Source organism: Crocuta crocuta, unplaced genomic scaffold (genome assembly GCF_008692635.1).
Source record: "Crocuta crocuta isolate KB4526 unplaced genomic scaffold, BGI_CrCroc_1.0 scaffold126, whole genome shotgun sequence".
Taxonomy (NCBI): domain Eukaryota; kingdom Metazoa; phylum Chordata; class Mammalia; order Carnivora; family Hyaenidae; genus Crocuta; species Crocuta crocuta.
The window spans coordinates 293,932-317,944 of record NW_027531000.1 but is presented as its reverse complement, the minus strand read 5'-3'; the positions used below and the strand labels follow the sequence as shown (position 1 = coordinate 317,944).

The following is a 24,013-nucleotide window of genomic DNA, read 5'->3' as shown; positions in this document are numbered from 1 at the left end:
ATAAATATCTCTGGACACATGATTCACAACAGGGTCCCTCTACTGGATTGATCTCATGATCCTCTGATCAAATACCCAGTTTTTCCTCACCTAAGTGACAAAAGAACCATAAAGAATAACTTTGCTAAAACCTAGGCCCAGCGAAAGGTCCATGTTACTGAATACTGTTTAAAAAGAGGGAGGAGGGGGCTTCTAGAAAAAGACAAAGAAAAGCAGCTCCATGGTCCCTAGTGACCTGGCTGGCAAGAATGTCCTCTGACCCATAGCAGACCATTAACAAGAAAAAAAGGAATTAATTTATTTTAATGTTTATTTCTTTTTGAGAGAGAGAGAGCATGTGGTCAGGCGAGGGGCAGAGAGAGGGGGAGACAGGATCCGAAGCAGACCCCGCAACTTCAGTGCAGAGCCCAATGTGAGGCTCGAACCCACAAACCATAAGATCATGACCTGAGCCACAGGTGGACACTTAACTGACTGAGTCATCTGGGCACCCCAGGAATTTAATATAAACATAATGATGCAGGTCACTATGCCCATTTCTGTACTTCTCTCCCACAGGCCCTCAAATTCTATAGTAACATTTTAATATCGTATCTTTATTCACTTCACATTTTTATGATTTATTCCATTTGTGATTCTGAAGCTACTACAGGACAATGAAAATGTAGGTAGGACATGCATATGGTAGTGGCACTCAGTATGTGTTGTTTAGAAATGTGGGGGGAAAATATTAACAATAATTTGAAAACAAAGGATAGGCAAAGATAATCTTACCATCAAAAGCTGCTGTGATTGAGCATTAAATTTATCTTTACAGTCTCTTCTAAGGCTCCTGGGATGAGAACCACAGTGTTCATATTAGCTACTATAAAATCTCTCTCAGGGCGCCTGGGTGGCTCAATCGGTTAAAGATCCGACTTCAGCTTAAGTCATGATCTTGTGGTCCTTGAGTTCGAGCCCCACGTGGGGCTCTGTGCTGACATCTCAGAGCCTGGAGCCTGTTTTGGATTTTGTGTCTCCGTCTCTCTGCCCCTCCCCTACTCGCACTCTGTCTCTCTCTCTCTCAAAAATAAACATTAAAAAATAGTTTTTTATAAAATCTTTCTCAATAAAGAAACAGATGGAGTTTAAAAATCAAATCTCACCTCTTGATATAAGATGTTAGAGAAAATCTGAAACGTTCTCGAAGAAGCAGATACCTGAGTCCTCTGCTTAACCACTTCAGAAGGAACGCGAATCAGACAGGCAACCTAAAATATATAATCTCATTAATTACATCCTAAAAAAAAAAAGGTAACTGATATGAAAATTGAAATTATTCTCATAAGCAAAACAATACAGTCAAAAAGGAATAATATAAAGAGTCACTGCAAGATGTCCAAAGGCATTTTTTTCAACCTAAAAACCTCAGACCCTTTTTTTTTTTTACAAATAGTTTATTGTCAAATTAGTTTCCACATAACACTCAGTGCTCATCCCCACAAGTGCCCTCCTCTATGCCCATCCCTCCTCCCTCCCACATCCATCAGTCCTCAGTTTTTGTCAGCATTCAAGAGTCTCTCATAGTTTGCCTCTCCCCCTTTCCCCCACCATTTCCCCCCTTCTTCTCCCCCTTGTTCCTCCGTCAAGTTCCTCCTAATCCTCCTATACGTGCAAACATATGGTATTTGTCCTTCTCTGCCTGACTTATTTTGCTCAGCATAACACCCTCAAGGTCCATCCATGTTGCTACACATGGCCAGATTTCATTGTTTCTCATTGCCATGTAGTATTCCATTAAAAACCTCAGACCCTTAACGGACATGCATTGTTTTGTCAGCTCAGAACCTTATCTTCCTTGTGCTTAGAGATCCTCACACTNGTAGTATTCCATTAAAAACCTCAGACCCTTAACGGACATGCATTGTTTTGTCAGCTCAGAACCTTATCTTGTGTTTAGAGATCCTCACACGTCCTGCCATCTGGTTCCATGCCCATCTCTCTAGAAGTCCCTCAATGGCAAGAAACACACGGACTTACTTTCTTCAAAAAGGCTGAAAGAATGAGCCAAAAAGGCTTTTGCTTTACTGTAAATAATGCATACATCCACAGAAGCAAGACTGATCATCAGCTGGTTACACCTCATCTTCCATCTCACTCCCCATCCCAGCCTCAACTAGCTGCCGACCCCAGCACCCTAGACCCCAGCACCACAGCCATGATGCAGTAACAGGAGAAACTGCAGGAAGCCTTGGGTCCTGCTCCAGCATTCATTCAAGTCGACATAGGTCCTGAACAGACCATACTCACGTCTGACCGGTCAACGACCAATACTCCAGAATTTTTCAGGTACTTTTTTCTTTGTACTTAACACTAGATTACCTATACAGAGAGTTACATAAAGACTTGCAAAAACAAAGTGGGATTACAGGTAATGTTTCTCTTTTCTGCCTACCCACATGTCTAAATTCTCTACCATGAACAGTTATAATTACTTGATAGGTTTCATTAACATAATATAGAAGAGCAAAAATGTTATGGAGCAAAGATTTTAATTGAGGGAGAAAACAAATGAAAGGGCTAACTTAAATTGTGCTTTTCAGTGCAATCCTACTTATTATTAGCCTTGACAAATACCAATTTTTAGAGATAATGACAAAAACACACAAACGGATTAAACACTTTATCACTAAGGCCTAAAACTGGGTATAAATCATGTTACTCTTGATACATGTGCAAATTTTTAAATCCATACTTATAAACCAGGACAGAAAACAAAGTTCACTGAAACTTATATGAACCTAAAAGGATAGCTCCCAGCCTCTAAAACTCATTAAAGAAATGAAAATAAATAAACAAGGAAAGAGAAAAGAAAGAAAAAGTCTCACTAACTCCTTATATTTTTCAATTCAAGAGGTCAAGAGTGAAATATGACCCCAATATGTCAAGAAAATAGGAATGGTCCACTTTTCGGGTTGGCATAAATATTTATGGAACTTCATGCTTCATAACCCTTCATGTTCTTACATTACGTTTTCATTTCTTAAATATACAGAAGCAAAACAAAAACCTTGGAAAGGTTCCTAGATGAAAAGCAATCTCCCTAACTGAAGAGGTAGAAAGCACTCAGCACGGCTTCCTGACTTCCGTGGCGGGGCAATTTTGGCATGAGAGAGAGATCGCAAAGCAACGCCTCTATCTTCTCCAGTAACTCCAGTGCCTTCAATTTGGTTTTCTATTAACTCTGATCTCTCTTAGAGCTGAATCTGAGCTACAACAGAGTATTTCACTGCACAAGAACAAAAACACGTTACAGTATTGTGATTCCACGAAAGGAGATAAAGATAATGTCATCCATGGGTCTCTTGGTAAATCCATTCTTCAGAGCATTTTTTCCTCATAAGTATGGGGTTCAGTATGAATCCGTGACACAGGAATGGTGGCATTTTCATTATATCCAGGAGTGTCTTATATGTTAAGGGTCTATCAAAAAATAAAACTAACAAAATACAACAAAGAAAATTTATGTCCCCATCTTTTATCCACATTAAAATACAATACTGGCTTCATTAGAATTAAACATTCCAAAAATAAAATAAACTTTAGATTAAAAATTGATTATAATTATAAAGCTACCAAGATTTTTTCCTTGACATTAAAAAAAAACTTACCTGATATTTTTTTAACTTTGTTTTTGTAATGGAAAGCTGCAATGTCTTCTTTTAGTATTTATTAAACACCAAGATACAAAAACTACAGGTTTTAAGACTAAGGGTGTGAAAGGGGAAAATCTACTGTCAACTTCGACCTCCCATTTGGCAAAATAAAAGGAGAGAGAGAAGAGGAATCTTCGGTTCTTTCATGGCCACGGCCACGGCCCACAGCTCCACAGCCTATCAAGGGCTCACCTCTGTCCTTTACTCTTGAAATGCTCTTTGAGGTCACCGGGCATCACCGACAGTACTTTCCATTTACATTACATCATTTCCCCAAATGTTTTCACATGGCTCACAATCACTTACCTGATTTTTATTTTTCTATAGGGAACTTAATGGCCTGTAAATGTGCCTCTGATATTAGAAGCCAATAGTCAGCACATTAAATACACACCAGCCTGAGACAGAAGCTACTGAAGGTCAGAGCACTACTTGGCTTAGGAAGTTAGGATGAAACCCACAAGTTTTGGTTACTGTCTCCAGAATTATTTCCCATCAAAAATTTATTTTAGGGGCGCCTGGGTGGCTTAGTCGGTTAAGCACCCGACTTTCGCTTAGGTCATGATCTCGCGGTTCATGGGTTCAAGCCCCGCGTCAGGCTCCGTGCTGACTGCCAGCTCAGAGCCTGGAGCCTGTTTCAGAGTCTGTAACTCCCTCTCTCTCTGACCCTCCCCTGCTCACACTGTCTCTCTCTCTCTCCTAGAAATAAATAAAACATTAAAAAAAATTTATTTTATTTACATGCATTTAATGAACTTAAAAGTTTCAAAGTTTAGTATCAGCTGATTCTTTGTGTTTAGACAGGCAAATCTATGTCTGTTCAACAGAAACCTAAATAAAATGAATACAGCCAAAGTTTAATCATATTCACAGCAAGGGCTGCTGTGGACTTGGCGGAGTAAACTCCAATGTGGAGAATTAAGAGGGAGAAAAACCTCATGACGCTCTGCAAAATTGTGAAATGTGCCACTTTCTTACCTGTATTTTATTTCACATTCTTTGTGTAACTCTCAAAAATTCTTTCTGGAATGCAGGTTTCCAAATCTCACATATCTTTCTGAACCATCATTTAAAATCAAAAACCCTGTAACTGTTAACAATTCATTTGTGTGTCAATTCTGCCATCTTCTGGTCACAAATGGAATCACAGCTGTTGATAAAAACTACCCTAACAGCAATCTCTAACTTCTAATTTACCATCCTTGGGATTTAAATTTTACCCACTGATATGCGGACACAAGTTCCTCATAGCTTTCTTACATATTAGACTCTTTCCACTTTATATAAAGAGCCAACAGGCATTGGAAGAAAATTTTTAATTTAATTTAATCTTCTTATGCCTGACAAAATTACTGTTTGTGCTAATCCAGACTCCAGACAGAAGGTTAACAGTCTTCTCAACAAAAATTACATCATCGTTTAGGCTTTGTTTCTAAAGGCTGTTAACAGAATGTTACACAAGACTTAAGCTGTAAATGGCTTTTTCATTCTTGTTCCTTTCTGAAACAGAAATGAGCCATTATTTCCCAGGAGGTAACGAAAGCCCCATGGGCAGATGTGTACACATCTACTCATAGAAAATCTGCAAATGGAAGAGACTGCAATTTAATGGTAACTATATTGGTTTCCTATTGCTGCTCTAACAAAGTACCACACACTTAATGGCTTAAAATAACACAAATTACTCTCTTAGAAATCTGGCGGTCAGAATTCCAAAATAAGTCTTACTGATTTGAATCAATCAGCAGCCAGCTGGTATTCCTTCTGGAGGTTCTAAACGTATATATCTCCTTGTTTTTAGAGGGCACTTGCATTCCGTGGTTTGTGGTCCCTTCCTCTCACTTCAACACCAAGCACAGCATCATAAAACCTCTCTCCCATACTTCTGCATTCCACTGATGAGCACATTCATAATTACTTTGGGCTCACCTAGATAATCCTGGAAAATCTTCTGTCCTCAAGATCCTTAACTTTATCTTATCTGCAAAGTCCTTATTTGCCATGTTAGGTAAGATGGTAACAGGTTTTAGGGACTAGGACATCTTTAAGGGGCCATTATCCTTCCTACCATAGTAACCAACCGCACATTTTAGAACTCCAACCTTTTCTTAAGAAGCCCACAGCTATCAGAGTTCATAATATTATCCAAGTAATACACTTCTCATCTCTACTTCTGCACCACTTCTTCCATTTTTAAAATATTACATCAAAAGTAAAAAGTATACACAGAAGTATTCATCTAACTATTCATTGTACAATGCTGTTTCTCCACAGCAGCTGTGAAGCCTTGAACAAGTCACTGAAACTCTGTGAATTTCAATGTCTTCATCTTCTGAAATGATTCCCTCCAAAAAATACGTAATTCTGAAAACGTGCTACATAAAGCACTCTGTGTGCACTGGAAAATCGGACACTTTACAGATCAGATGCTAGGCTGAGCACTTTTTAAGTGATGTATCACTTAATCCTTCTAAGAACTGTGAGGTGGGTAGCATTAACCCTGATTTTCAAGGTAAGGAAAACCGCAGCTCAGTGAGATCAGGTACATGGTCTACAGACACACATAGCAAACAGGCTGTGCTACAAGTCAGAGCTCCAAGCCTGATCTATGCTGCTGGACAGCTATGACCCATATACTGTCTCCTTAAAGAGGCCGTCAATGTATTCTCCAGTTACTTAATAAACGTATCCAATTCATTATTCATACACTCCTCAAGGACAGGGATAAAAATGTGTTATTCTATGTTTTTTAGCATCAATCACAGTGTTAGACATAAAATAAACATTCAAGTATTAAAAAGTATACAATTACAAATCAAAGCAATTTTAGGACAGTGGCATTTAATTCACTATGCTAAGAAGAACCTTAATCTTAACAAAACGGCATCTGAAAAAGTAAAGGTTTGTCACTGACAGAGTGCAGACTCACGCATAAGGGGCTAATCCTACCTTCAGCAGTTTGATCTTTGGAGACAAGTATTTGGCTTTTCCATTTAAAATGCAGTGGCACTAACTGACCAAAAAACACTCCTGTGGCTTCAAACGATTTCAACTTCATCATCTTACATGAAAATCTTGTTCACTGTTTCTATAAAACTAATCTTAATTTAATTGTGTTCCAAAAACTGATACTGTTCTTAAAAAGCCAACACAGAGTTCCCTTCCCTCTCATCCACTAGGCAAACAAGTCAATGAAATGCACTGTCCTAGATCATGAATCAACAGCATCTGAACTAATGCTGCACACTGCATTAGGGAGAAACAAGCAAATCCATAAAAGAGAAAAGAATCCGAAATGTGTTAAAGGAGGAAATCATCAAGAAATTGTAATGCTGGTGGGGCAAACTGTTCCTTTATAAAAAGCCTCCCAGAAAGATCTCTCTGCATATTCATGCTGGGACTCAATGCAGGGTGACCAGCAGACAACGGCCAGGCCAGGCCCAGACGGTCTCCCTGGCCCTGCCATCCCTCCTTCCTCTTCCTCCCCTTTCTGCAACTCCGCTCAGGTTCACATCGCTGGGACAACTGGAAAGCAAGATGCGCTTACTGACTTTGCTTAGAAGTTTCCATTGCAGAGTTTGAGATTATGCACAACTCACATACAACATAGTAGCGAAGGCATCTATGAAGCAATAATGCTTGGGAGGAATGCTGCTGGAAGTCCTTTTAAAGGAATTACCACCTTGGGGCACCCGGGGGGCTCAGTCGGTTATGTGTCCAACTCATGGTTTTGATTCAGGTTATGATTTCACAGTTTCAGGAGTTCAAGCCCTGTGTCCAGCTATTTGCTGCTAGCACAGAGCCTGCTTGGGATTTTCTCTCTCTCGCACCCTCTCTCGGCCCCTCTCCAACTCACACGGTCTCTGTCTCTCTCAAAATAAATAAACTTTTTTAAAAAATGAATTACCATCATTATGCCAATTCTGTATCTTATCACTCAAACTCACCTCCTCCCTATGAACCCTGTGCCTGTCTTAGTTGAAGCTCTGCTCATCTCTCTCTCTGGGGGTTCTGGAGTAGTCTCCTATTCTGGAGCACTCTGGGTGCTCTTTGCACTACGCTTGGAGAATTACTGTTAGAGGTTCTCAGGAAAGCATCTACGAAAGACGATAGAACTTATTTCCTAGCTTTCTCAATTCCAAATTAGAATGGGACCACAAAGGATCATGAACCAGCATCTACGTGCATAAGAACATCCACACGTCACCTGTGCATACATTAAATTCAGAGTGGCTGCAGGAGGCTGCAAAGAAATTTCAATGTTCTTTTGTTTCTGAAAACAACATTAACTTAAGCTAAAAGTAGGATAAGACCCAGGAAAAGTCAAATCTTAAAGCCCTAAGAAAAATCACTATTACTGTAATGGTACAGCCTCTGTTGTTATTAAAGTAAACCTGCCCAACCCTTCAGATCTAATTACAGATTCTACTTCTCACAGGGCTTCTTCTGTGTCTGATGAAAGCTAGGCTGTAAAATAATTGAGGTAGGGATTTAGAGACTTGGTACAGCAAACTTCCTAATAAAAACGGCACAAACAAGACTCTTACTATTGTTACATATTAAGTCTTATTTGATTGATTTTACTGTATTCCAAATTACAAACATAAGGTAGAAGGTCGTAATTATAGTTTTATTGATTTGTCATTAAGTTTTAATCAAGGTGCCGCTACAGGGAATGGTTATTATGGTAGCACTCTTCTGTCTCTTTCCTACATGTATAGTTGCTACAACAAAGTAAGTGTGGACACACTGGATACCAACAAAATATGTTATTGTTTCTAAGGAATCTGTTTGCAAGCTAAGAATCTTCTATCAAAGTAAATGTTACAGAAAATCACCAAATTGTTTATTTCCTTTAAGTCTCTATTTCTTTCTGACCACGGATAGCTATAAATGTTCTGGTTTTCCGTTTCTTTTTATTTTACCCATGAAAATTTGTTTCTCCTAAACTCACCCATTTTTTTCTCTTACTTTTGGCAACCATACCTGTATGAATCTGAAACCAAAAGTTTATGCTCTATGAAACTGATACAAATTACTGAAATAGGAAGGCGGTATACAGATTTCTCAAGCACTTATTAAGAAAATGGACACTGTATGGCTTTGGAAAGTTGTTTTAAGAAAGTGCCAAGATAGCAACCCCATCAAAATAACACCAGCGTTCTTCACAGAGCTGGAACAAACAGTCCTAAAATGTGTATGGAACCAGAAAAGACCCCAAAGGGCTAATGCAATCTTGAAAAAGAAAATCCAAAGCTGGAGGCATCACAGTCCCAGACTTCAAGCTGTATTACAGAGCTGTAATCATCAAGACAGTATGGTACTGGCACAAAAACAGAATACAACCACAGTCTCCAATATTCCTTAAATGTCAGTTACAGACAGTATTAAAATATGAAGGATTTTTTGGATATGGAAAAAATATGCCATTAACATGATTAGCCTAGCAACTATCATTTGCCCTAAATACGTGTTACTTTATACACTCTTGATAAGTCTAAGAGATAGGAAGTTCTTAAATTGAAGAAAACCTTTCCTTCAACATGGCAAACTAGCTTTCAGGCAAGATGGCCCTGTGTGGCCAAGTCCTTTTTGCTGCTTGTTCTCAACAACATACTATAAAATATTAACCAAATAGTGAATTCATGAGACTATTTAAGGTTAAAGCAACATGCAATTCTAAAATAACACGAGGAAAGGGCTGTCCTAAGGACAAATTTTCACAGCCTGAGAGACACAAACTGTCTCACACAACTTGCTGTTCTTTAGTATCGATACTCAAAACTTACTGCATTTAATGAGGTTCTAAAGCCACAACATAATCACAAAACACAAGCTGAACCTAGGATAATAGGTTACATTTTTTTGTTTTGAAACTAAGTATAAATTAGTTTTAAATTGCAGTTTAAGCTAATTTTCCAGTACAATTCAAGCATTGGAATTCTTATTTGAGTAAGAGCAGAGGGAATGAAACTGCCCAAAAACTCTATGTAAAATGTCCTTGTGTTCATTTCCTGGAGACATCCACAGGTTTCATTAGAGCCCAAAGGGGTCTGCAGCTCATAAAGGAGTTATTATTTTGTGTTTCTTCCTGAGAAATTAATATATTGCTAGTCCCATCACTTTTCTAACTTGGGTAAATCATGAAGGCAATTTAAAAAAATTTTTTTTCAGAGTTAACTTGGGACTTGGGTTCTGCAAAATCATTTTTAAAACAGTATCAAAGCAAGTTTTATAAAACTGACTTTAGTGAATTTAATGTCTCTTAGGCTAATTTCAACATTCTCTTCAAGGAACCATACAACAGATTTCTCACATCAAGAAATTCATTTGACAGTGAGATCTTGCCATTTGCAACAACCTAGATGGATCTCAAAATTACAATGCTACGTGAAATAACTCAGTGAAAGACAAATGCCATACAATTTTATTCATATGTGAAATTTAGGAAACAACACAAATGAACAAAGTAAAAAAACAAAATACCGCACAACTCAAGCCAACAAGCAAAAACCAGAGAGATAGAGACAACTGGGGGAAGGGGAGAGATAGGTGATGAGCCCTAAGTAATATGCACAGTTGTTGAATCACTAGGTTGTACACCTGAAACTAATAAGACACTGTATGTTAACTACAGTAAAATTAAATTTTTCTTAAAGAAATTCATTTTACAGTAATGGAAAAGTACAGAGTTTTATATATCCCAGATATACAATAAATATTTAAGATGCAAAAATACCAAAGAAGACCAAAGATGATCTTTGTCCTTATCAAACACCATAATCTCAATAATCCAAATTATGACACAGAATGACACTTGCCTTTCTATAAAACCAACTATTTCCTCCATAATTCCTTTTTTCTTGGATTTCCCAGATATAATTAGGTATGTTTTCATCAACTAAAATGATGTAATTAATTTGACTACATTCCCTTAAAAATAACTTTGCTGGATAATACCAAAACCAGCAAGAAACAAAAAAGCTATAGACTTGAATCTGTTATGAATAAAGTAGCAAAAATCCTCAACAAAATACTAGTAAACAAAACCTACCACTAAATAAAAAGTATTATGTACCATGATTAAGTGAGATTTATCGCAGTAATGCAAGAGTCGTCTGAAAATGTTTGAAAACCCATTAATGTGATATGCCATAACAGCAAAATCAAAAACAAAAACCTATGAACAACATGGGCAAAATTCAGCCCTTCACAAATTAAAAAAACTTCACCCAACAAACTAGGAATAGAAGACAACTTCTTCAACTTGATCAAGGACATCTACGAAAACCTCACAGTTAACATCACACTTAATAGTGTGGAACACTGAGTATTTTCTTCCTGAGGTCAAAAAAAAGGTAAGGATGTCCACTCTTGTCAGTCCTATTCTCTACTGTACTAAAGCTTCAAGCCAGATCAATTAAAGCAAGACAACAGAGAAGACAGACATATAACAACCTCTATTTGCACATGATCTTGTGTACAGAAAATCCTAAGGAATCCACTAAACTTTAGAACTGATAGGCGAGTTCCACAACGTTGCAGGATATAAGATCAGTATATGAAAATGAATGTATTTTTTATTTTTAGCAATGAACTGAAATTGAAATTTAAAAAAATTTCCATTTAGAACAGCATCCAAAAAAAATAAATTACTTAAAAAAAAAACAGGGTTCCTGGTGGCTCAATCAGTTAAGCACCCAACTTTGGCTCAGCTCATGATCTCAGGGTACATGAGTTCAAGACCCATGTCGGACTCTGCTGACAGCTCAGAGTCTGGAGCCTGCTTCAGATTCTCTGTCTACCTCTTTCTCTGCCCCTCCCCCACTCATTCTCATTCTCATTTTCTCTCTCTCTCTCTCTCTCTCTCTCGCTCTCTCTCTCTCGGAGACACTGTTGAAAGAAAATTAACAAGACCTAAATAAATGGAAAGATATCACATATTTATAGATCACAAAATTTAATATTTTTAAGATAGCAAGTCTCCAAATTGATTTGCAGATTCAATGCAATCCCTATCAAAATCTAAGTTGCCTTTTTTACAGAAGTTGAGAAGCTGATTCTCAACTTCATATGAAAACACAAGAGACCCAGAATAGGCAAAACAACCTTGACAAAGAAGAACTAAGTTGGAAATTGTAGTTACTGATTTCACAACTTACCACAAAGCTGCAGTTAGTCAGGTCTGTGTGGTTCCAACACAGGACAGATAGAGAGATCAACAGAGCAGAACTGGGAATCCACAAACACACACCTGCATTTACAATCAAGTATGTTTTGAGAAGGGTGCCAGGGCCCTTTAATGGATAAAGAAGAGTTCTTTAACAAATGGGGCCAGGTCAATTGGATACCCACATGCAAAATTCTGAAGTCTGACTGCTACCTCACACCAGACACAAAATTACTCAAAATGGGTCAAACACCTAAAAGTAAGGGTTAAAACTAAAACTCTAGGAATAAAGCACAGGTATAAATCTTCATGATCTCCAATAATGCAATGGTTTCAAAGATGTAACACCAAACCAGAAGCATTAAGTAAAATAGGTAAAATCAAAATTTTAAATTTATGCTTCAAAGTGAAAACAAAAAGTGCCAAAGAAAGTGGAAAGACAATGCCCAAAATGGCAAAAATTTTACAAATTATAGGCCTCATAATGCACTTGTAGGTAGAATATATAAAGAACTTCCACAACTCAATAACAAGACACCCAATGAAAGAACTAAGGATCTGAATAGGTATGTCTCCAAAGAAGAGAAGCAAATAATGCTCAGCATCCCTCCTCATCAGGAAAATACAAATCAGAACCACACTGAGATACCACCTCACGCCAGTCAGAGTGGCTAAAATGACCAAATCAGAGAACGCTAGATGCTGGCGAGAATGTGAAGAAACGAGCACCCTCCTACACTGTTGGTGGGAATGTAAACTGGTACAGCCCCTCTGGAAAACAGTGTGGAGGTTCCTCAGGAAACTAACAATAGAACTCCCCTATGGCCCAGCAATAGCACTGCTAGGAATTTACCCAGGGGATACAGAAATGCTGATGCAAAGGAGCACATGGAACCCNGCATGGAGAAGGGCACTTGTGGGGATGAGCACTGGGTGTTATATGGAAACCAACTTGACAGTAAGCTATTTGTAAAAAAAAAAAAAAGAAAAGAAAGAAGAAGATAAGCAAATAACTAGTAAGTAAATGAAAAGATGCTCAAAATCGTTAGTTATCAGAGAAATATAAATCAAAATCACAATAAGATGTTGGCTATAATTTAAAAGACAGACATCAAGTGGTGGCAAGAATGTGCAGAAGGCAGAGCCCATGTGCACTGCTGCTGGGAATGTAAAACTGTATAGCCACTTTGAAATACTTCTTCAGAGGGTTAAACAAAGTTAGCACATAACTAATAATTCCACTTCTACATGTACATCCAAGAGAAATGAATATATCAACAAAAAGACTTGAACAAAAAGGTTCATAAAAGTAGCATTGTACATAACAGCCCTAAAGTGCAAACAACCCAAATGTCCAGCAAACAATCCAAATATTCATGCCACATGGAATATTACTTGGCAATTAAAAGGAATGAAGTCCTGAAAATGCTAAACATGGATAAAACCTTGAAAATCTCATGCTAAGTGAAAGAAGCCAGTCATAAAAGACATGTTGAGGATTCCACTTATATGAAATGTCCAGCATCGAAAAATCTATAAAGACAAAAAGTAAACTGGTGGTGGGAAAGTTGGGGGAAATGAGGAGTGACTGCTAATGGGTATGATCTTTCTTTCTGGAGAGATGACAATGTCCTAAAACTGTCTGTGGTGATGGTTGTACAACTTTGAATATACTAAAAACACCTTTTATACACTCTAAATGAGTTGTATGGTGTGTGAATTACGTTTCAATAAATCTGTTGTTTTCCCATTGTCTTCTTAAAGTCAATCTACACTTATACTTTTCTATCATGATCTGTGCTTTCTCCATTCACTATATTCTCAAGTAAAAAATTGGATTATACAACAGTTTATATTTTCTCAACCAACTTTTCTAAAGAAAAATACTGCATAGAAAACAAAACCACAATGTGTGACATTTTTAGTGTAAATCTTATAAAGGCTTTTCAAAGTTCCTCATGTAAATATATACCACCACTTTTCTAAACAGAAAAAATATATAAATTAATAAAATGATAACAGGCTTATAAACTAAGACCCTTCTTTTCACTTTGTCTTCGATTCTTGTTAACATACCCCGCCTATAACAAGATTCTGGGCTTAGTATGACTCTATGAATACCAGACCATGGAACTTGACAATAACAACGGTAAAGAACACACAACTTCTGGATGGTTATACAAAACTGTTTTATTAGGGGAGGTCTGTTAGTATTGAGTAAGAGGGGCTGGAAGACAGTTGAGTGGGTCAGGGCAGTGGAGAACTTTTGTATTATAACTTTCTCTGTGTTAGTTTGGGGGGGGATCTTTTTTTTTTTTTAATGCTTTTCTTTTTTCCTCAGAGAGAGAGAGAGAGAGAGAGGGAGAGAGGGAGAGAGAGAGCGCATGCGAGCAGGGGAGGGTCAGAGACACAGTGAGACACAGAATCTGAAACAGGCTCCAGGCTCTGAGCTAGCTGTCAGCACAAAGCCCAATGCAGGGCTTGAACCCACGAACCACGAGATCATGACCTGTGCTGAAGTAGTACGCTTAACTGACTGATCCACCCAGGCGCCCCTGTATTATTTTTTAATTACAAATATTTTATCACCTACATTAGGATTTCATTTTGGTAATGAATTATTTACAAGAGAGAAATTATTGTTTAAACACCTAGTAGAGATGGACTGCCTATCTTGTCACTGCTTTCCAATTTTACTCCATCAGATACCAAATGAGCTGTATGACACGATCTCTACACTACTTGTTGAAATTTGCATTGTTGTACTACTGGATCATACATTTTTACTAATGTTTCTGGTATACAAAAAAAAAGAATAATCTTTCAATCTCAGTTTCAGAGCTCAATACATATCCGTTAGCCAAATCTTGCCATTATCTTTTTCAAATATTCTACAGTCTCAATTCATGTTTATCAATCTCTGCTTGATTTTGAGACAGCATTATTTAGTCCAGGTCCAGGTTTATTACATCTCCCAAGATAATTTGTCCTTGTATCACTATACAAGGGTCTCTTTGTTTTTTTGCTTCCAGTCTTTTTTTTGCCTGATACCGACATTATTCTATCAGGTCTTTTTCAGTGTGTATTTCTGTATCAGAGTTGGTCAAAGAAGTAGAACCACTGTGAATGATAAGAATAAAGAGTTATTGGGGTGCCTGGGTAGCTCAGTCAGTTAAGTATCCGACTCTTAATTTTGGGTCAAGTCATGATCTCACAGTTGGGATCAAAGCCCCATGCTGGGATTCTCTCCTTCCCTCTCTTCCTGTCCCTCCTCAGCTTGTGCTCTCTCTCAAAATAAGCAAACTTAAAAAAAAAAAAAGAGAGAGAGAGAGAGAAGAAAGAATAAAGAGTTACTATAGGTGTGAACAGTATTTATGGGGTTGATTAAGCAGGTTACGTTGAATTTTTGCCTCTACATCTAGCATTAGGAAAGAACTCAGAGAGCAGGCAATGGGGTGGATGAAATGGTGTGAAAAGGGGAAAAGCAAGGATAAAATGACACATTGGTTTCTCTTCAACTTTGATGATACGGGTGACTGGAAGAAGCAGCTGGCATCCTTCACCATAGAGACCACACATCTGACTCAGAAATTAGAGACGCTGACAGATATGATCCAGTAGGAACTGGAGAGGATGGAGCCCAGAGATGAGGTGCATGAACTGTAACACTGACTGACTCTAACACCACCTTCTAAGCATAAACACAACTGTTGCTTCAGGTTCACCTTAATGAATCATGTACAAGTTTCTCTTGTAGCCAGCCTAACCTGGAATCATCCTGGAAAGGGAGTTCCAGGAAATGGAGTTCCAGCTCAGTTATGCTGACACAACACAAAGCCACCACAATTTCCATGGATACCTTCTTCCATTTCTTTAATTTTATTCTTTGTGTCATTATGTTTTAGGCAGGCCTTTTGAAAACAGCACAACACTGGATTTTTCTTTCATCTTATCTAGACCCTATGTCTTAACTATCATGTTTAATCCATTTACATTTATTGGGGTTTATGACTTTCATAACTGAAAACAGAACTGCCTTTTAACAACAAAATAAAGTATTATCTGTACCAAAGATATATGCACAGTTTGCATTCCTAAAGTGTTTTACATGCATTAACTTGTTACTTACCACTTCTCCAGCAGAGGCAGCCAACATATGCTTCACCGGCATCAAATATGAAGATGAATCATTGTGTAAAAACCATTTTACATATTCATAGGTGATAAAAAAAGCAGCAGCTGAAATTTAAAACAAGCCAGTCTTTCACAAAGTTTAAATATATATTCAAACTTTTCAGAAATAAGTTTCTCAAAAAAAATTCAACTCTAATTATTAAATCGCGAGCTAACAGATAAAAGATAATAATTTAATACGTATTCTTCCTTCCTGCCCCACTCTTGCAGACTCTACTGAGCCCATGTTATATACCCAATCCTGGACTTATGAAAATGCACCAGACATGATCCCCACCCTGAGGGAGCCTAACAGCTAACCTAGCATTCACCATTTTGTATGGTTAAGTGATATGACATTTTTTAGTAAGCTTTCTAGAATGAGATATAAATTTCTGTGATCCAAAATATCTTTACATACAGTAATAAAATAATCAGCTACACTAATTTATAGACAGGTTAAGCTTGGAAACATACATCTTACATAAAACATCTATTTGATAATGTTTAATTTCTGTTCACTTGAAAAAACCATGGCTACCTTTAGATCAAGGAAACAATCAACTATTTAATTACAACTGTAAATCACAATCTGAAAAAAGCTACCCCTATCACCTGGAAATAATCTTAGGTGTATAAGAGGGCTTTAAAACCTGCCATGTACTGTTAATGAAAAGATGTTTATCACTTCCATAAAAGATAAAGCATGAAAGTTAAATGAATGACAAATTCATCTTCTGAAGGACATTTGAACACAATCACATTAAAGTCAAAAGAGGAGCCGATAATGAAAACTGGTTCTCCACTGTTAAAGTCAACAGGCTTTTAACGTCTCCTCAGGCTGCTAACAAAACAGGAAGCCAAGCAATGAGGCACACTGTCCCAATGCAAACAGTTCTATCTAATTAACGTAGGTCCCTACTCCCACAGTGGTTCTCAATAAGGCTTTTCCTATTTTAGCACACTAAATGTACAGCTAGAATATCTGCAAGTGCAGTCAGCTGTAAGTAGCACATGCTACACATTGCACCCTCCAGTGCCCCCCGCCCCCCAGGGAAAGGAGTAAGTGCTACAAGTTTCTAAGTTTACCTGCTTGACCACCTCAACCTAGTGAGACTGCATTGCTACCCTTACCAGAGACAAAATCCTTTAGAAATGTAAATCCAAAAAAGAAATGTAAATCCCAAAACTCTCCTGTGTGACACCCAAGAAAGCCTCCCTATAATTGGAAATGATGTCACAAGGTTCCGAGAGGGGCTCTGGACAAGTTACAACAAAGAACAGGGGTTGGGCTACACCTACAGTGTCTGCTAGCTCTTTAAAAACAAAAACCTATGGGGGTTTTGAGTTCCCTTCTAATCTTTTTTTTTTTTTTTTTTGAGAGAGAGAGAGAGAGAGAGAGAGAATGAATATCTTAAGCAGGCTCCACACCCAGCACAGAGTCCACCTCAAGGCTCAATCTCACAAACCATGAGATGAGATCATGGACTGGACCAAAATCAAGAACTGGACGCTTAACCGGCTGAGCCACCCAGGCGTGTTCCCTAAGTTCCCTTCTACAGAAGAGTAAGATCCTGAATAGGGGCCTTCTGTCTCCTCTTTCAACCCTCAGTCCTCTTCATCCCCAACTCCTGACCCCTGCAGAACACCGCAGTCCTCCCTTATCCACAGGGGGTTTGTTCCACAACCCCCAGTGGGTGCCCAAAATGATGGGTGGTACCAGCCCTTACATACACTACATTCTTTCCTATGCATACCTATCTGTGCTAAGGTTTAACTTCTTAACTAGGCACAGTAAGAGATGAACAACAATAAAACAGAACAACCATAACAATACACTGTAATAAAAATTATGTGAATGTGGGATCGCTCTCAAAAATACCTATACGGAGGGTGCCTGGGTAGCTCAGTCGGTTGAGTGGCTGACTCTTGATTTTGGGTCAGGTCATGATCTCACCGTTTGTGTGTTTGAGCCCCACTTTGGGCACTGGCCTAGCAGCATGGAACCTGCTTGGGATTCTCTCTCTCTTTGCTCCTCCCCTGCTCATGCTCTCTCTTAAAATAAATAAATAAAATAAAATAAAATTAAATTAAAATAAATTTTTAAAAAACCCATATTGTACTCACCCCTCTTCTTGTGACAATGTAAGATGATAAAAATGCCCACATGATGAGATCAAGTGAGATGAAGGACATAGGCACTGTGACATAGCATTAGGCTACTATTGACCTTTTGATGATGGAACCATGGTTCACTACAGGTAAATGAACCACTGAAAGCACAACCACAGATAAGGGGGACCACTGCATTTTCTCAGAAAAGTCTACAACCACTGAATGTTACATTGGTGTATGATACTCAGATTACAACCTTGCCTATAACCCCAACTTAAATAGTAAAAGACAAAGGTGCAGTAACCAAAAATTCCCAGAAGAAAAAAAAGGCCATTTCTGAAACACCGGCACTCTATCTACCCAGCATCACCCATCCACTGATGTTCAGAGCACGGTGAAAAAACCAAAAAGCACAGCAAGAAAAACATTTTCCCACACATGCAAAAGTTCAAAACCACATGCATGTTAAGTCCTACTGGCAAGAATCTAAAGTCCCATGAGCCTAAAACACCATAGACTCCTTGGACTATCACTAATACTACCATCTACCAACACTAATTCCTTGGTGCAATATGTATCAGAAAAAGAGCTTTAGAACAATGAAGGAAATACCATAAAAACAGACTTTTTTAAAGCATCGTTGCCGAGGCCACACCTGAGACCAAGGAAATCACATCTCTGGAAGTGAGACACAGGCATCCATATTTTTAACCTCTCCAGGTGATGGGGAGATTGCACTATGGTCAAATTCAGGAACCTCTGACTCTCTTCCACATAGAGAACTGGACTTGGCAGGGAGTGGGTCCTCGATAATGACTTGCTACAGACAATTACTAAAAGTATGAAGACAATAAAACTCAAGGATACCCTCAAAAACAGGTGGCTGCACTAAGGGCTGCTGGAGGAAGGGGAAGAACACAGAAACCAAAGGATCAAAACACTAGTTTCTCTCTGCATTACCAACGTTTATGTGAACACCGTGCTCTAGATGAACTGCAGAGTTTAAGAATCAGGGAGAGCTCAAGGTTTCATAACNACGTGGGGGGAGGGTGTTTGTTTTGTTTGCTGAGTACCAGAGAAAGCATCAGTAAACAATTAAAACAGGTATTTGAAAAAAGTATACTAACAAGTGGATTAAATAATACAGATTATACTGATTACAAAATAAGGCCATAAATCACATAATGTGACTCCCAAGCTACAATAAAAGCAAAGACATTTGAAGGGGACTATCCAGGAGAAGCTTAGACAGAAAGTAAAGACAGAAGGTAAAACAGAAAAGGTTTAAGGCCTCTTAGGTTCATCTGCTCCACAAGAACCTCCAAGTCAGGAGTTGCTAAACTCAGCTTCACACTGCAATCACCTAGGAAGCTACTAACACCCTGATACCCAGGCAAAGCCCAGACATGGGGGTGACACAGGCATCAGTATTTTTTAGAGCTTCCCAAGAGATTCCAACATCTGGGCAAGGTTCAGGAACACAACTCTACGGTATGACAACCAATATTAGAGCAACATTTCCAAGCTTCTACTGGAGACATTAACAAGAAAAACCATTCTAAAAGACTGAACATAAGACTGGAGGCAAGATGGAGGAGAAGTAGGGAGCCATACATTTCACTCGCCCCCATCTCTCAAACGGTGAAGGCCTGAAGCCATTGGACACTCAACCGCAGGAGTTTGGGAGAAAAAGGAGACAGAGTCCGCTGAGAAAACAACCTTATAGGTCCGTGAGTGTGAACTGAGGAAGATAAAAATGGGCCAGGACCCGGAGACATGGAGGGAAGTGAGGGAGCCCCCTTCGCAGGAAGCTGCAGTGAGTCGAGGGGAAAAGAGAGAGTGGCTGAAACTGCTCCAAGAACAGTCCCCAGAGAAGAGAAAAACCTCGGCTGGGGACAGAGAGTGATCTAGTTGCCAGCTGTGCTGCTGACTTTGAGCTGGGTGCCCTGCTCCCAGGCAGTGCCAGGAGAAACTACTCCTCTGCTCTCCAGCTCGATCTGGAGGGGAAGCAACCTGCCTGAAACTGCTCCACCACTCTCCTGGTTCGGTCCCCATTGGGGAAGTGGCAAGCTTTAAACTCGGCCTGTGGGTTTATATTTCGGTGGTATCAATAAAGCACACAGACTGGAAACAAGGTGGGGCTTGGGACATAGAACACGGCCCACCTTGGCCACACCTGTGGCACAGGGAGATCGGACCCAAAAGAGTGAGTTGCAACGCTTGGTTCAAGAGGGGACTGGGGCGACGCCATTTTTCTCCCCACAACCACCGGGGCAGGACCTCAGAGAGCAGCCTGCAGGCACAGTGGAAGCTAAGACCTTCCTACACCAAACCTCGCCCATCCCTGCTAGAGCTGACTTTTTTTTTTTTAATCACAGCCTGGGTCAAGACAAACAGGATGCACTGCTGTGATTAATTCTAGATCAATTTTTTCTATTCAGATGTATTTTTCCTTGTCTCATTCGTATTCCTCCCTTCTGCTGGACTGGGCACTCTGGTCATTGCTTTGATTAAACGGTCACATTTAATCCATTCTCTAGATGCATAATCTACACCTCCACCACTACCTTTCTCTCTCTGTCTCTCTCTCTCTCTCTCTCTCTCTGGACTAATCAGACTATATAGTTTCCCTAAGTAATATTATCTTCATCTCTTTCTGCTTGCCTCTTACCATATTCTCCTCTTTCTCTCTCTGAATTAAGCCTATTAGTCTATCTGATCACTGCCCAATTTCGCTTCTCCCTGCCCTTGTCACTTCTCTCTTTGTATATGTTCTTCCATCAGCACTGCATACACCCTGCTCTTTATCTGTAGCTAGGATTATGCTTTTAGACTTTGTCTTTTGGGTTTTTTCTTTTTTTATTTATTTTTTATTCTTATTATTTGTTTTTCCTCTTTTTTTTCTTTCCTTCTTTTTGTTTCTTTCTCTCTTCTGGTTTGCTTGTTTGTTGGATTTGTCTGTGCATTTGTGTGTCTTTGTTCCCTGTGTGTTTGTCTGTCTGTTTTCTTTTCGAGGGCTACCTCAAGAAACAAGCCAAAGTACGCATGGTGGAGGGTCCCAAATACCACTACGAGTAGGGAAATAAAATAACCAAAGGCTCAACAAGAGAGACCAAGAGAGAAACACCATTCAAAGAACACTTCCTGAACGGACAGGCCCTGGACAGTCAATGAGCCTTCTTTAATACAGCAGTACTTGCAAGTGCAGAGTGCGTAACAACCTTTTAAAACTAACAAGAGACAGAAAGCTAGCCAAAATGATGAAATGGAAGACTCTCCTCTAAAGAAATTCCAGTAAGAAATGACAGCTAAAGAACTGCTCAAAACAGATATAAGCAATATAACTGAACAAGAATTTAGAACACTAGTCATAAAATTAATGGCTGGGCTTGAAAAAGGCATGGAAGACATCAGAGAAACTACTGTAACAAAGACTATGGAGCTTAAAAATAGTTGTGATGAATTAAAAAATGCTATAAATGAGGTGCATAATAAAATGGAGGCATCCAATGCACGGAATAAAGAGGCAGAAAGGAGAATAGATGAATTAGAAGACACAATTATAGAAAAAGAGGAAGCCAAGAAAAAGAGAGATAAACTGATCCAGGAATATGAAAGGAGAGTTCAAGAACTGAGTGATACAATCAAACAGAACAATATCCATATCATAGGAATTCCTGAAGAGGAAGGTAAAGGGAAAGGCAATGAGGGAGTCCTGAACAAATTCTGAGAACTTCCTCAATCTGGGGAAGGAAACAGACATTGAAATCCAAGAGGCACAGAGAACTCTCCCCAGATGTAACTTGAATCGATCTTCTGCACAACATATCATAGTAAAACTGGCAAAATATAGGGACAAAGAGAGAATTCTGAAAGCAGCTAGGGATAAAAGGGCCCTAACATACAAAGGTATACCTATCAGAATGGTTACAGACCTACCTACTGAATCTTGGCAGGCCAGAAAGGAATGGCAGGAAATCTTCAATGTGATGAACAGAAAAAATATGCAGCCAAGAATCCTCTATCGAGCAAGCCTGTCATTCAGAATAGGAGGAGGTATAAAAGTCTTCCCAAATAAACAAAAACTGAAGGAATTCATCACCACTAAACCAGCCCTACAAGAAATCCTAAGGAGGACTCTATGACGGAAATGTGNGCGAGAAAGTTGGGATACAAGGAACTTACTTAAACATCAAAAAAGCCATCTATGAGAAGCCCTCAGCTAACATCATCCTCAATGGGGAAAAACTGAGAGCTTTCTCTCTGAAATCAGGAACACGACAGGGATGTCCACTCTCACCACTGTTGTTTAACATAGTGCTGAAGTCCTAGCCTTAGCAATCAGACAATAAAAGGTATCAGAATTGGCAAAGAAGTCAAACNGGACATCCAGATGGCCAGCAGACACATGAAACGATGCTCAGCATCCCTCCTCATCAGGGAAATAGAAGTCAAAACCACACTGAGATACCACCTCATGCCAGTCAGAGTGGCTAAAATTAGCACATCAGAGGACTCTAGATGCTAGAGAAGATGTGGAGAAACAGGCACCCTCCTACACTGTTGGTGGGAATATAAACTGGCGCAGCCCCTCTGGAACACAGTGTGGAGATTCCTCAAAACATTAACAATAGAACTCCCCAAGGACCCAGCAAAAGCACTGCAGGAATTTACCCAAGGGATACAGGAGTGCTGATGCATAGGGGCACATGGACCCCAATGTTCATAGCAGCACTCTCAACAATAGCCAAATCATGGAAAGAGCCTAAGTGTCCATCAACTGACTAATGGATCAAGAAGATGTGGTTTATCTATACAATAGAATACTACATGGCAATGAGAAAGAATGAAATCTGGCCATGTGTAGCAACATGGATGGAACTCGAGGGTGTTATGCTGAGTGAAATAAGTCAGGCAGAGAAGGACAGAACTTAAAGGAAGACCATGAGGGAGAAGAAGGGGAAAATTAGTGGGGGAGAGGGAGGCAGGCAGATCATGAGAGACTCTTGAATGCTGAGAACAAACTGAGGGCTGATTGGGGTGGAGGAGAGGGTAAGGGGGGTGATGGGCATGGAGGAGAGCACTTGTTGGGATGAGCACTGGGTGTTATATGGAAACCAACTTGACAATAAACTATTTAAGAAAAAAATGACTGTACATATTCTATTACAAATAGAATGGAACAGGATCTCTAACACTAGCAATTTAAAAGCAATGGGTTTATGAATAGAAAACAAATTCAGAAGATAAGCTACAACACAGAAGCAATTCTACAAGGGGTAACACCACATACCATCCTGAAAATAAATCTCATTATGTTGGCTTTGTAGCAGGGAGAATATCAATATAAATTTTACCATTAGGAAAAGATCCAATAGCAGCAGAAGGAACACCAGCATATATTCCACGAAAACCACCAGCTTTATTAAATCCTTGTGGACTCTGCAGCCTGGTTTTAATGGTATCCAGAGGATATAATATCAAGTCAACAGAGATACCTGCTATCCCACCAGCCTTAAAAAAAAAAAAAGAGAGAGAGAGAGAAAGGAAAATAAACTTATAATCAAATGAGCTCTCTGCCATTTGGGGGTAGGGATAATAAAACGGTAATCTTTAAAGCATATTTCTCATAACTATCAGTCCACAACTTATTTGGCATAGTCAAAAGACCTTCTACCTAAATTATAATTTTTTAATGTTTTTTTTTTTAGTTTATTTCTGAGAGAGAGAGAGAGAGAGAGAGAGAGCGCGAGCGCGTGAGTTGGGGAGGGAGACACAGAATCTGAAGCAGGCTCCAGGCTCTGAGCTAGCTGTCAGCACAGAGCCCGACACGGGCTCTAACCCACGAACCAGGAGATCA

At 39.1% G+C, this 24,013-nt stretch overlaps 1 protein-coding gene across 5 annotated transcripts in view; it reads right to left on the bottom strand.

The window, feature by feature from the left end:
* SLC25A26 (solute carrier family 25 member 26) overlaps positions 1 to 24,013 on the bottom strand; it is a 120,459-nt gene that overhangs the window by 83,644 nt on the left and 12,802 nt on the right. For 2 of the 5 annotated variants that reach the window (XM_077770594.1, XM_077770595.1), the window contains exons 2-4: positions 23,511 to 23,667; positions 15,995 to 16,104; positions 1,146 to 1,250 (exon numbers count right to left, since the gene is read on the bottom strand). In XM_077770594.1, the coding sequence (XP_077626720.1) occupies positions 1,146 to 1,250; positions 15,995 to 16,104; positions 23,511 to 23,667 (372 nt within the window). Of the gene's footprint in view, positions 1 to 1,145; positions 1,251 to 15,994; positions 16,105 to 23,510; positions 23,668 to 24,013 lie in introns of those variants that run through there. The other 3 variants (XM_077770596.1, XM_077770597.1, XM_077770598.1) reach the window with 3 other exon arrangements.